Source organism: Alexandromys fortis, unplaced genomic scaffold, assembly GCF_014885135.2.
Source record: "Alexandromys fortis isolate MF-2015 unplaced genomic scaffold, M_Fortis_MF-2015_v1.1 scaffold_69, whole genome shotgun sequence".
NCBI classification, from domain to species: Eukaryota; Metazoa; Chordata; class Mammalia; order Rodentia; family Cricetidae; genus Alexandromys; species Alexandromys fortis.
In genome coordinates, this window is record NW_026067951.1 from 8,578,569 (window position 1) to 8,592,531 (window position 13,963).

At 44.0% G+C, this 13,963-nt stretch overlaps 1 protein-coding gene and 1 pseudogene across 2 annotated transcripts in view; both read right to left on the reverse strand.

Annotated features, from left to right (window-relative positions):
• Positions 1–2,545: 2,545 nt before the first annotated feature.
• Positions 2,546–13,963, reverse strand: part of Fbh1 (F-box DNA helicase 1) — a 40,104-nt gene continuing 28,686 nt past the window's right edge. For both annotated transcript variants that reach the window (XM_050150477.1, XM_050150476.1), the window contains exons 14-21: positions 12,689–12,788; positions 12,473–12,594; positions 10,886–10,961; positions 9,967–10,164; positions 9,339–9,464; positions 7,037–7,143; positions 3,640–3,771; positions 2,546–3,013 (exon numbers count right to left, since the gene is read on the reverse strand). In XM_050150477.1, the coding sequence (XP_050006434.1) occupies positions 2,843–3,013; positions 3,640–3,771; positions 7,037–7,143; positions 9,339–9,464; positions 9,967–10,164; positions 10,886–10,961; positions 12,473–12,594; positions 12,689–12,788 (1,032 nt within the window). In that variant the 3' untranslated portion in view covers positions 2,546–2,842. The remainder of the gene's footprint in view (positions 3,014–3,639; positions 3,772–7,036; positions 7,144–9,338; positions 9,465–9,966; positions 10,165–10,885; positions 10,962–12,472; positions 12,595–12,688; positions 12,789–13,963) is intronic.
• Positions 7,150–9,145, reverse strand: LOC126506716 (peptidyl-prolyl cis-trans isomerase NIMA-interacting 4-like; annotated as a pseudogene).

The following is a 13,963-nucleotide window of genomic DNA, read 5'->3' on the forward strand; positions in this document are numbered from 1 at the left end:
TTTAAAAATCTTTTTGCTGTTTTTTTTGGTCTGCTTTTTGTTTGTTTGTTTTTGCCTATGTTTCTCCTCACATCTACATAAGCTCACATTGGCTTCTACTTCCGTTTTTTAGTTTTAGACACTGTAACCGGCCTATTACAAAAACCAATTCAGTTCATTCTCTTCCAAGTTCATACATTCTCCACCTCCAGTACACATGAAGACACTGTTAAGGTTCCAGAAACACAGCAGGTTGGGGGGGGGGGGTGGCGGTGCATGGTGGTGCAGTACTCGGGGAAATGGAGGCAGGATCAGGAGTTCAAGGTCATCCTCAGCTGAGTTCACGCTCAGACCACGACTCATGGGATCCTCTCACATAAACAAAGAAGCCCACAAAGCCATCTTGATGTGCAGCTGAGCTGCGTCACTTCTCCTGCATGATCTGTTGTCTTCCCAAGTATTAAGAACTGCAAGAGCTCTAACCTGATGTGACTGCAGCTACCTTGGCTGTAACAGCCATTTTGCTGACCAGGTGACTCACCTAGCATGCTTCCTAAACTCCACTAGACACCAGTCATTAAAGAATGAGAGTCTGTCTAAGCCACTGGGCCCAGACTGCTTCTTAGCTGATCTTTGAACATATTAGTTTATGAGAAAGGCCAGGCAGTTTCCAGTTGGTCACCACCTACCTTAATCTATCTCAGCATATAAACCACTTTCCCCTGCTTGAGCAGATAACCATTTGTCTTCTGGTACTCAAGTATTGCTTCTGTTTGGAAGTCACCAACAAAGTGATCTTTATGTAGTCTTTGATTTCCCTGTCTGTTTTTGGGTTCACAGCACTATGCTGGTTAGTCTTATGTCAGCTTGAACAAGCTAGAGCTATCTGAAAGGAGAGAACGTCAATAGAGAAAATACCTCCTTAAGACCCAGCCATAGGGCATTTTTTTAAATTAGTGATTGAGTGCTGGGATTAAAAGCATGTATTAAAATATTGTGCCTGGTAACTTATATTTAAATCTTCCTTTTTGCTCTAACTTTTTACATTTTGATTTTATTTCTTCCAACTATGTCACTTTCTTTATTGTGCTCTCTCTGTCTCTCACACACACACTACTATCCTTTATTCTTCTAGTATTAAAGATACACAGACATTCTCTTTTCCCTACACAGACCCTCCAGGCTGACCCCTGTTTTGGCATTCAGTGTTCAGGGAGGTGCTCTTTGGTTCTTGGCTCACAGGCACTGAAGCCCGGCGTGACCATTGGCACCTGGGTGAGGTTTCGTGCCTCCAGGTTTGTTCACTGGATGATATGGCTGGTCTGCTTTCTACAAACTTTAACGTCCCTGTCCCCACTGAAGGTGGATGGACTCTGTAGAGAAGGAAAGCGTCAGTGTTCCCCCATGCAGTTACCTATTTTCTTGGCTATTATAGTCTGACAGGGAGAATCTTTCAGTCATCATTTTAGTACAGCTTTGGGGAGAAAACAAAGCAGACACATGTAATCCATCAAACCTCCAGAAGTTCCTCACTCACACTCTGGCCTACTGCAGTTTAGCTCCTAGCACGAAAAGGACTTCCCATGAAGCCCAGGTTAACTGGGAACTTGTGATGGTCTGCCTTCATTCTCCCGGATGCTGGAATCACAGGTAGATGGGTACCGCCAGCCTCACTGAACTCCTAGGTGATGCCAATGAGGGTCATCTGATAATTCCCCATGCCCTAATGATTAGACCCACTATGTTAACATGGGCCTGCCCATCAGCCAACTATTTTGCTGACATTATAAACCTAGCCTTTACCTTATCTGATCTCTTTAAAATATAATCTAAGTTGGGTGGTGGTGGCGCACACCTTTTATCCCAGCATTCGGGAAGCAGAGGCAAGTGGATTTCTGTGAGTTTGAGGCCAGCCTGGTCTACAAGAACTAGTCCAGGACAGGCTCCAAAGCTACAGAGAAACCCTGTCTCAAAAAACAAAATAACAACAACAACAACAAAAAAAAAAAAAAAAAAAATCTAAATTACACCTGAAATGACCCAAGATCTGATGCCAGAAGACTTCGGACACTGCTTGGCCTGACTTGAGGCTACCATGGTAAATTCTGGGTGATGCCACGTTTTTACCCACCAGCCATTAGCATCAGAAAGCTGCTAACCGGCAAAATTCTCAAATACTAAGAATGATGTACATCGACAAGACACAGGCTTCATTTTTGCTGGTTGTTTCTCTAAGAACTCACGCTTTATCATGAGCCCCTCCACACCCATCTCTCCCTTATTGACTCCCTATTCTCTCCACAGTGACTGCTGACCTTACGTTTCCTGCAAGTGTGTTTGATTTCCAGCTGTGCCAGCGGGAAACTGGGGACGTCTACTACTGTCACCTTGTGCATGTCTTCTGAACATAATGCCACTTTCTTGTTTATCCCAAATGACAAAGACCCAGTACGGCTTACTCATGTGTCACTCCTCATCATGAAAACCATATGAACAGTGACAAGATACTGAAAGAGATACGGGAAACAGACAGTAGGAAAAAGCTTAGAAATGACAATACTGAAGCTAGACTTCACGGTGGCAAGCCAATGGGCAATGCCTATTTAATTGAAACCTTGTAATAAAAGTTTAAATACATAAAATGATTTTTTTTTTTTTTTATCAAAAGGACTTTCCCCACTCCCTGAACTGATGCATACAGAGGACAGGCAAGTGGGAACTGGCTATCTGTAAGGAATGGAGAAATGGCAGGTCCAACTCTAGTTGGCATCTTCTTCCTCAAAAATGCTCTGTGATTGAACTCAGAGTCTCCCATGAGCAGGAATGCAGTCCAGCATGGCTCCTTCAGTACGTGGAGTCAGCCTCAGAAAACAAGGAAGAGCAGGGCCTCGTGCCTGGGTAGTACTATATCTTCCACGGTGCGTTCCATGGCGCGCACCTGCTCTGGGGAGGCTGTCAGGAAAGCCAAAGGCCCAATCCGCTGCTCCGCGCACGAGTGGCAGAGGTAGCCACCCTTGTTTTCCTTCCTGTTGCTCTACAGGGACGGATAAGGAAAAAAGGTAAGGGGACCATCTAAGGACAAGAATTTTCCACCAAAAAGTACTGAATCACTGTCCCAGCTGCCACCATTCTGAAGCACTATGGCTGTGAGGTCCTCACTCCTGTGGATACCCAGAGATAATCCCAGCACAGCACTTTCATCTAGATTCAACTCTATCGAAGCCCTTTAGAGGATCAGCCACACGTATGCAGTAAAGAGACAGAGACTAGGTCTAGAGCTGCTGCTGAGTGCTGGAAGCACGATTAACATGTTCAACCCCATGGGTTCAGGCTCTAGCACCAAAGAATTAAGAAAGTGACAAAGAACCAAGAAAAACTCAACCAGGCTCTCCAGGTAAATAGCTCTCCCCTGGAGTGTCTGGCCACAGTGGTACCTCCCAGACTGAAAGGCCTAGCACACCCAGACAGTGTCATTCAACTGATTATCCCATCTCTGACATAAAGGCAGCCCTCACATCTGCCATGCATCCATACAAAGCTCTTAGAAAAGCACTATATAGATTTCTCTATTACCCCCCTCACCCAGAACCTAGACAGGTACCAAGCCCACAGGTAATTAGATGTGTGTGAGTGAATTAACCCGACAGCCAGTGAACGCACATAGGTGATGGGCAGTTTCTTCATGGTGAGGATGGTGTCCACGGGGATGGTGTTGTTGCACTGCCCCACACAGCAGTGGACCACTCCTGTTTTCAAGACGTCACTTGTCAGCTCGGCTTGCAAGAAATACTCCTGCGAAGGAGAAAGGCAGAAGAGATGCATGGCAGTACTGCTACCTTCTACTTGAAGACTCCAACAGCCAAGGACCTGCTTCACCTTTCAGACAGCCAGAAGCAGAGAGTCACTGTCTTGTTTTCTCATTTTCTAATGTTCCTAACTCCAGGGCTATTGCCAAGAAAGAACACTCAAGACAGTCCAATTGGTTCTTTTGGTAAAATTGTTAGATTTTTAAAAAACAGATGGATAAACCTGAATGTATCATTTAAATGACGTTTCAGGACTATTTCTGGATTCAAAGTCCCTATCCCCAATTGCAAACAGTTATTAAACAGTTATTATTGTTATCATCATCATCATCTTGACAGAGTCCTGCTATATAGTCCAGAGTGGGTCTAAACTCTCAATCCTCCTGCCTCTGCCTTCCAAGGACTGAAACTGCAGGCACACTTACACTTGAGCCAGAGAATTACTGCATGAATTACAATCCAGGGGAGCTGAGACTCAGACCTTTTGAGAAGCAGCTTCCCCAGTGGACACAGCTCAGTGACAGCACTTTCCTACTGAGTGTAGGCCTGGTTCAACCCGCAGTACCACAGTCCAAATCGACCACGCAGCCCTGCGTTACTGACTCCCAGCTGCTCGCTGTCCAGCAGGAAAGGCTCTTGCAACTTTTTGTTGTTGTTTTTAAATTTTTTAGTTTTTCAAGACAAGGTTTCTCTGTGTGGCCATGGCTGTCCTGGAACTCTCTCTGTAAAGCAGGTTGGACTCGAACTCATGGAGATCTACCTGCCTCTGCTTCCCGAGTAGTGGGCCATGAGGCCCGGCTTCTTGTAGCCTTTTTTTTTTTTTAATCTGCATCCATTTCACATTGTCTTATAAAGCAAACACCACAGCACACTCTGGTATTAGTGCCTGGCACACAGCGAATAAACACCCAAATAGAACTTTAAAGACCTCAACTACAGGGACCACTGGGTCAGGGCCCTTCAGCTCAGCTCCTGAGGACTCTATACAATATGGACACTTTAGCAAGGTGCACATATTTGCTGACTACGACTTCACATTTGCTGGATAACAACTAGCTGCTTACTGAATTTTTCACTATCTATACGACCCCTGTTTTGATTCATCTGATAGCTATAGGAGCCCACATGTGACTTGGTTTCCATCTGGAATCAATCTTAAAACTTATTTGAGTTCAAGCTTGCCTGCTCTGCTTGCTCCAGTATCCTTGAGGGCTGCGAAAAAGTTTTAATTAAGCCCAAGAAAAAGAACATTTTGTCCACAAAAAAAAAAAAAAAAAAAAAAAAAAAAAAAANAAAAAAAAAAAAAAAAAAAAAAAAAAAAAAAAAACTCATTATCTATTAAGACGCAGGCTAGTAAATGCCAACCTTAGGCACATTGAGATAAAAATTAAAACTGCTTACGAGTAGCAAGCACATAATAGACAGAAAACTGCTTACTCAAGGGCAGAAGCAGTCTTGTGGTTAGACACTAACTGTCTATGCAGTGCTTTGTTCTGCTTTTATAGATAAGCAGGCTCTAAAATAATCTCGGGGCTGGTGACTTCCCAGATCTATCTTGTGTTTTCTGTCTCATTTTCAGGCTCCAACAAGTAGCTGATTTCAAACTCCACAGGCAGACTACCTCAGAGGCTTCAAGGAAAATGCTAATGGGGAATAGAAGGTAAAAGTCTAAATAAAATGCAAGCTAATTGGTCCTGTGCCAGCAGGCTTCTGCATACTTGTTCTGCTGTTTAAGACAGGGTCTCACTATGCTCTCCAGGCTGGTGCCAAGCATCCTCCTACTTCAGTTTTCTGAGCAGAGGAACTGCGGACAAACATCACTGCATCCAGCACAAAACTTTGTTGTGATGTCATATAAAAGATTTACTTGCGAAGGCTCTCCTTTTAAGATCTGACACTATCTTTCCCCAAACACATGAAAAGAATTCCTTTTCATTATTGCCCACCTCTTAATCTAGATGCAGCGTGTGCGGACAGGGATTCACCTTATGCACCAATGTAATTCTAGTACTTAGAAGATGACTGACACATACAGGAGACACAGACACTAGTCAACAATGAGTATCAAGGTCTTTCTCCCACTACTTAAGAACTCTAGGACACGGAATGTCCCTCACTAGAATCTAGTAACTGTCTCATCTAGTCTGAGCCTCTGCAGAATCAGACAACTATGTTGTCTCCTTGAGAAAAGACACGGTACAGGTACAGGTAAATGGCCTTTCTGTACAGTCTTACACTGTGGGACAGGTAAGTGTCCCAGTTAGTCTTATGCTAATTGGATACAATCTAGAGTCATTTTAAAGGACAGAACCTCAATTGAGAACATGCCTCTCCTAGGTGGGCTTTTGGTGCATTTTCTTCATTGATAATTGATGTGCAAAGGCACAGTTCGTTATGGGTGGTGCCACCTGGGCAGAGTTCTGGATGCTGTAAGCAGGGAGCCAGGAAGCAGCATCCTCCATGGCCTCTGCTTCAGCTCCTGCCTCCATGCTCCGGTCCTGACTTCCCTCTGGGATGGACTGTATTGTGGAAGTAGGAGCTAAAATAAACAAACCTGTTCCACCCCAAATTGATTTTGGTCATGGTGTTTTATCACAGCAATAGAAAATCTGACTAAGACACTAAAGAAAGAAGCACTTCCATCAGTTTTTACATTTACGGTTTAGATTTTGGACTTAAGCAAATTTGGTTGCCTCAGGGAAAGAAGCAATTAGTGGTTGTTAATGCAAACTCAAGGCTGGTAAGACTAAACTGTTTACATCTATGCCTGTGAAAAAGACAGAAAGTGATAAGGCACGGATGGAGAGCAAGTCGTTTGTGGAGGGTGAAGGTTGAGAGCTGCAATAGAAGACTAAATATAAGTGAGCTCACTTTCTTGCATCTCCTCAGAAGAATTGGCCCAGATACCTAGAGACTCATGTCTCCCAGAAACAGGTGCCATTTCAAAAGGAGCGGGGCGAGGCGGGGGTGGGGGGGGGATGGTTACAAAACACGAATTTGCCAATTTTCCCCCAGGAAAGGTGAATTGGCTGAACAAATGCAAAATTAAGAAATATATAAAAACCACTGATATTTTAAACAGACCTGTGCAGTCTAGCATGAATGCACTTGCTCTTTCGTTGGTTAGATTACTACTGCTCTAGTGACCTTGTCTCTGTGCACTTACGAGGTCACCCAGCACCCTCACCTTAAGGCTCAGGCTGATCCCGCAAACAGTAAGAAAGTAACTCCAAATTACCCATTTCCCTTACCCCAGCCAGAGTCAGGATGTTCTCCAGTGATTTGGTCATTATGAGGCGCTTCTTGGCACGAGTGACAGCAACATACAGCAAATTCCATTCATCCTCAGAAAATGACTCTAAGAAAAGGAGAACAAACAATTCAAAAGCCTACCTGCAAAAACTCATTTTTTCATCTAAATGCTTGGAACTTCTCACTAATGCCTTACAAGTCTCTCAACATTTGCTAGCTATATATACACAAAATTTTCTTACAAATTCCATATGAAAACAAACAAAAACCTCAATAACTAATTACACAAAATACTTATTTCTTTTTAGTCTTGCTATACAGTAAATCTTAGAACTACGTTAACTATTCAACATCTGCAATGAACCCACTGGATACTAATGTGTACAATGGACCCAGAAGATACTAATGTGTACAATGGACTCAGCAGATACTAATGTGTACAATGGACTCAGCAGATACTAATATGTGCAATGGACTCAGCAGATACTCATGTGTACAATGGACCCAGAAGATACTAATGTGTACAATGAACCCAGCATATACTAATGTGTGCAATGGACTCAGCAGATACTAACGTATGCAATAGACTCAGCAGATACTAATGTATGCAATGGACCCAGCAGATACTAATGTATGCAACGGACCCAGCAAATACTAATGTATGCAACAGACCCAGCAGATACTAATGTGTACAATGGACTCAGTGGATACTAATGTGTTTTGCCCCACTTTCTTTTGGTCAGTGAGGCAGACAGTGAGACTGTGGTGTACAGAGGATACCTCATTCACAAATGAGCCTACCACTAATTAAGGGGTGGATATGAACCAAGGCCTGTGCTCCTCCCAATTTCCCACAGTGTCTATCTGGATTAGTCCACTCTAATCTGGAACTGCCTCACATCATCACAAGGAAGAGGACACACTTCTTTCTCTTTTTTCTTTTTTTAAATTGCTGTTATTGAGCTATATATTTTTCTCTGCTACCCTCCTTCCTCTCCCCTCCCCTCCTACCTTCTCCAATGATTCCCCACACTCCCAATTACTCAGGAGATCTTGTCTTTTTCTACTTCCCATGTAAATTAGATCCATGTATGGCTCTCTTAGGGTCCTCTTTGTTGTCTAGGTTCTCTGAAACTGTGAAATGCAGGCTGGTTTTTCTTTGCTTTATGAAGACGGCACATTTCTAAGCCCACCTCACATCTATCATCTTGCAGGCTCAATACCTAGCAGTCTACAAATAGACTGGCAGCCAGTAAGTCGTACGTACAATCTGAATGGATGGGCTATGCAATGTGTAAGTCATATCTTAATGGAAGAGGTGTCCAAAAAAAGTATTAAGTATTAAAAGAACTTATTTGGTTTAGAAACTTCAAATGCTTTAATTCTGAGATTTTTTTTTCAGTCTCTCATGTGATTTTATTTTCTCTCTTCAACAATAATAATATGATATCCAAATTCTATTTTAACTGGTGGGTCTGTAAACACAGGCTTAATCATCCCACTTATAGGTAAGGCAAATGCTGTTTCTTGAAATGGTCTTAACATGGACCCTCTATTCATCCAACCCAGGTCACCCCCTTGCCTGGCTTTATCTTTTCTGTATTGTGTGGTCACGTCTCTGAACTCATTCCAGACTTTAACTTTCCCATGGTTTCCACAATTCTGTCATGTTTTTCACATAGAAAGTGTCTGACCTTCACTGCACCACCACCACCTTTAAGGCCTTGAGCCTCCTTATTAGCTCTGTCACCCCCAGAGGCTGCACCTCCTCTCCTCTCCTTTCCAGAACCACTTTTCTTTCCCCTGAAGCACCATCTCCTAAGCTTTTATTCTGAGATTTAAAGTCAAAACAAAAGCACTAATGGGCAGACTTCAACAATGATCCTGGAGAACCCCTGATGAAGCGGCAATGGACAGACAGTTGGGGGATGGGATCCAGCACCGGAACCTGCAGGGCTCTCTTTTCAACCTCTAGCACTACAAATAATGTTTCCCTTGCTGAGTAAGCACACTGATGTTTGGGAGTTGCATGAGGCTGGGACATATCATTTGTGTCTGATGATGCAAAGCCCAAAGCTGATGGGGAGTTCTGTTCACAGGTACATCATGATGATATCCTATCAGCCACCAGAGAAAGACCCCATGGAAGCCTGGCTTCCCTAAAACCATAGAATCACAAGTGTAGGCCTAGGTGTGACTAGAACAGGAGGTTATCCTATCCCATCCAAACCAAAGGAGTCAACTCCAGCTACAAAACAGGAGCACCCCAAGAGCTCCTGTGTCCCAACCCAGTGTCCTTACCAACTCTGAAGTGAGGAAGCTGGGCAAGATTATGCCTGGCACAAGGCACTTTCACGAAATCATCCAAAACATGCACAGTGTCAAACTCCAAGCCTTTGGCCTTGTGCACAGTGCCCAGAATGTACTCTAGAACAGAAATGTAGCAAGTTAGATGGGGGCGCCACAGGGAAAGAAACAAAGCATCTTTGCAGGTGTGCTCCTGGCATGGGAAAAGGGTGCAGGTAGAAATAAGGGCGAGAAAGTAAAATAACCAGTCACAGGAATACCTCAAAGGAGCCCATCCAAGAGGCCAGAGAGACTCTGACCATGTCCCACACTCACTTTAGACATAGAGGGACAGGGCCCAGAAGGCAGTTTTGCAGCTTACCAAAAGTTACACATGGCAGAGCTAGGTCTAGAAAATCCTATTCCAGTGGATTGAAAGTGGAACAGAAATAAAGAGATCCTGTGGGGAAACAGCTGCTCTGCTTCTGTATTTCTTTAGTATTTAGCACGGTGCTAGGATCCACACCAGGCCCTGTCCCCTCTGTCTTAATGAGCACAGTCACTGGTAGCCACAGACGCGGAGGTTCTTCAAGAGACCATCCGCTCATCCTCTTGAAGGGAAGGTAACAGCTGCTTTCCTTACCTGCAAGGTCCAGATCTTCTATGTGGCATCTCTCTATCCTTTCTACTAGTTCCGGAATTCTGATATTGTATTTTTCAACTACCGCGATCTTCGCTTCCAGCTCCTTGTCCTCAGCAGCAGTAACGTACCTCTTGAAGCCACTAAAGCCTTCTTTGTGCACCCATCTTCTGATGAACCTGTCCTTAATGATAAGGTTGCCTAAGGAAGAGACATACCCGGGTGAAAATGAGAGAGACTGTCCAACACTGCAGCAGCACAGCCGTGGATGATTCAGGGCAGCAGTCCTGACTGGGTCACTAACTCACTGTGTCCCTGAGCAAGTCAGTACAGTGGCCTCGCAGTCTCCAACTTGAGCATTACAAGATGCTCAAGAACCTCATCTACTTCACAGAGATTTGAAATAGTATAATCAAGGAGAAAAAGTACCACAGAAACACTAGGGGTTTTAATCTGCGGTCCAGAGAAGCAATGGTGTATAGCTGCCCAGCCGGCAGAAGAATGCAGGAGAAGGTGGCTTACAAGCACCAACACTGGCAATCGCTGAGACTACTGAGAAAAATCTGGAAAAACCTGCCAGCAGTTCTAAAAACAGGTCCCAGATATCCCCCCTCTAGGGAGAAGAGCCAACTAGTTCCTCAGAGGAAGAACAAGAATCCTGGCTCCAGGCAGTGATAGTGCACGCCTTCAATCCAGCACTTGGGAGGCAGAGACAGACAGATCTCTGCGAGTCTGAGACCAGCCTGGTCTACAGAGCAAGTTCCAGGACAGGCTCCAAATCTACAGTGAAACCCTGTCCCCCCCCCCAAAAAAAAAAATCAAAACAAAAGCAAACAAAAAGAACCCTGACTCAGGACCAGCCCCCCTTCCCAACCCCGGCTGATGGCTGGTTTCCACACTCCGAAGCCAGGCCTGTACTCACGTTTCCTCCGTTCTTCCTCTGGCTGAAGAAGGTTCCAAATGTCAATGATTCTGTCCAATCCAAATGATTTAATTCCCTGAAAAATTTTCAGTGGAATTTTTGATTTGTTTTGCCTTTTTTAATCAAAACAAAACAAATCCAGAGATGGAATTTTGAAAGGAGATGGTTTCTTAGAAACAGATCACAAATATTGTTAAAGCACACACACAGGAAACAGAAAGCACTGAGCTACTGCCTCAAAATCTACCTACGCTTTAGAAAGGAAAGCCCTAGCCGCACACTGCTTTGTCTTGGATAAGAAGGCACGTTTAGTTGCCTTCCATAGATACGGCAGTGGCGGAACACAGACACAAATGATAACTAAGCACAGCTGGCAGGCAACACGCTCACCACGGTTTCTTACGGTGAACAACTAGAGGGTGTCTCCTGGTCCAGTTATCCTGTAATCCAGAACCAGCTCTTGGTGGAAAGGCCCTGACTGTGTCATGGGTTTGGCCCTTTTCTATCCTAGAAGTACCTGATGGGTACTGTCTGTGACTCCAGCATTCTTATGGAACCAGACCTAGCACAGGAGACAGCGTGACAAGGACGCCACCTCTAACAAGTTCTCGTCCTTTGGTGATGGTCACAACTATAACACTTGGCAGTGTACACTTCCACCAAGTGTATGATTTAACACCATAACACATGTCACAGGTACAAGTGAATGTAGAAGAGGGAGAACAAGACACTTCATATCCAATGATATTCCAAAATTACTATCTTCTTTCAATAGTGAAAATGATTATAAGTAGTAGATGAAATATTAGAGACAGCAATACAATGATCAAATAAACTGTTGATATGCTGAGTGAAAATAACAGTTCTTTTATGTATACCATTAACAGTAATTATGTAAAAATATGCATTTATAAGGACAAAGACAAAAATAATCAGCAAAAATGAGACTTCTAGGAAATACTAGAGTTAAATGTGATTTTTCCCTTTTGGTGCCAAAATTTCTATATAATATTTATGTTAAACAAAAGAAAGAAATATTTTATGATTTAATATTTTACTGACTGCCCAACACATAGTAGGCCCTTAAAATATTTTTCCATAAATGCCCTTTATTCATATAACTTCCACAAACACATCTCTGCCCATTTTCTCTGCCCAAGAAACAGGCAAACGGCACGGCTGCATCTTTGGGTGGAGAATGAGGCACACAAGTGGTGACTTGTCCCCAGCCATACAAGTTAGTAACAGAGCCAGAGTGAGAGCCCAAGTGTTCCGCTCTTTCTACCTTCTTTCAGGGAACCGGTGCTACCCGCTGTCATCAGCTTAACTGTGCTTCTACTATTGCCAACATGCAGTCAAACCAGGAGCCAAGAGCCTTCCATCACAGTCAAATGTAAGAAGAGTGCTCATTCACTCACTGGGGCTGACTCCACAGGACAGCTTCACTAGCACGGAGTGTCCAGTCATAGTGAGGCCCAGGGAGAATACAAAATCCAAAGGCTTTTCTGTACAAGATCCTAAGGACACTAGTGCTTTCCTGGGTCTGACCTGTTTCTATGCATGAAGCAGTCAACAATTTACTCTTACCCCAATCAAATGTATCTTTGAAGGTGACTCTCCTTCTGTGACCCGGACAGCCTCATCAAACACATTGGCATTGGTCCTGGACAGCAGAGCCACTTGTCCCTTTACGTCACCTCTGATGCCACCTGAAGGAGAAAGTACAGGCTCCATGCAAATCAACATGTAGAACACAACCAATCTGGTTAAAAACAAACCAAGATAAAAACCAGAGAGCCTTACTCTGATGGTTCCCTCCAACCAGGGTCTTTTTCCTGACTCTCTTGCAGACATCCAAAATGGTAGCTCCCACATAAGCTATCTCCACACCAAATCTAAAACTCTGTTGTAAAAAGAATACAGCAAAGGCAGTTAGCAACCTGCACAGAGACGTGAGCTCTCGTCTGTCACTGCCAAGGCCTGACTCACCCTACACGGGAAGGACATGGAACTTCACTAAGTAAAATCACTTAGACACAAAAAGGAGTCCAATGATTGAAAAATTACTGATTCTATAAACAACAGCACTTTCTCCTTTTAAAGATTTATCATTTTTAATTAATGTATGTTTGGGTATCTGTGTGTGGGTATGTGTTAACTCAGTGTTGTCCACACAAGTCAAAGGCAAAGATCCTTCTAGAGCTGGTTGTCTAACATGGGTGCAAGGAACTGAACTGGGGTTCTCTGCAAGAGCACTAAGCACTCTTAACCTGTGAGCCATCTTTCCAGCCCCAATAATGCCACTTTCCACCCTGAGACCCTGAAGTGATCTATCACCCAGAGTGTCCCACACACAATCAACACTCCTTTTCTTACCACTGTCTTCAGCTTCACTCGGCTCAAACTTCTCGGCTCACCTATTTGACCCTTACTTCAGATCTCACACTCATACAGTTCTGTGCCCTCTGACAGAGTAATCTTTCCTAAACACTTTAACTGAGCTCTTCTCTTGCTATGAAAAGAGAAGCATAAGACATACAGAGAGAGAAAGGCGCCCCTCCCAGGATCCTCCACTCTCTGGACAGCCTATCTCTACAACTGTCCACCAACTGTAAACTTCTTCCAAGCAAATCTCCCCTCGCCCTTTCTCAAGTCCCATCTTGTGGAGTTTAAGTTACACAAAGGTGAAGAGAGGGCAGAGGTTTTGCCCTTGGCTCTAAGACCTTTCTCAACATCAACTTATTGACTCTGTTACATGAGCATTTTTAGGATTGGGATATAAAGCCAGGCGGTGGTGGCGCACACCTTTAATCCCAGCACTTGGGAGGCAGAGGCAGGTGGATCTCTGTGAGTTTGAGGCCAGCCTGGTCTACAAGAGCTAGTTCCAGGACAGGAACCAAAAAGCTACAGAGAGGGGCTGGAGAGATGGCTCAGAGGGTAAGAGCACTGGCTGCTCTTCCAGAGGTCCCGAGTTCAATTCCCAGCAACCACATGGTGGCTCACAACCATCTGTAATGAGACCTGGTGCCTTCCTTGCCAGCAGTACATTGAATGCTTAATAAATAAATCTTAAAAATA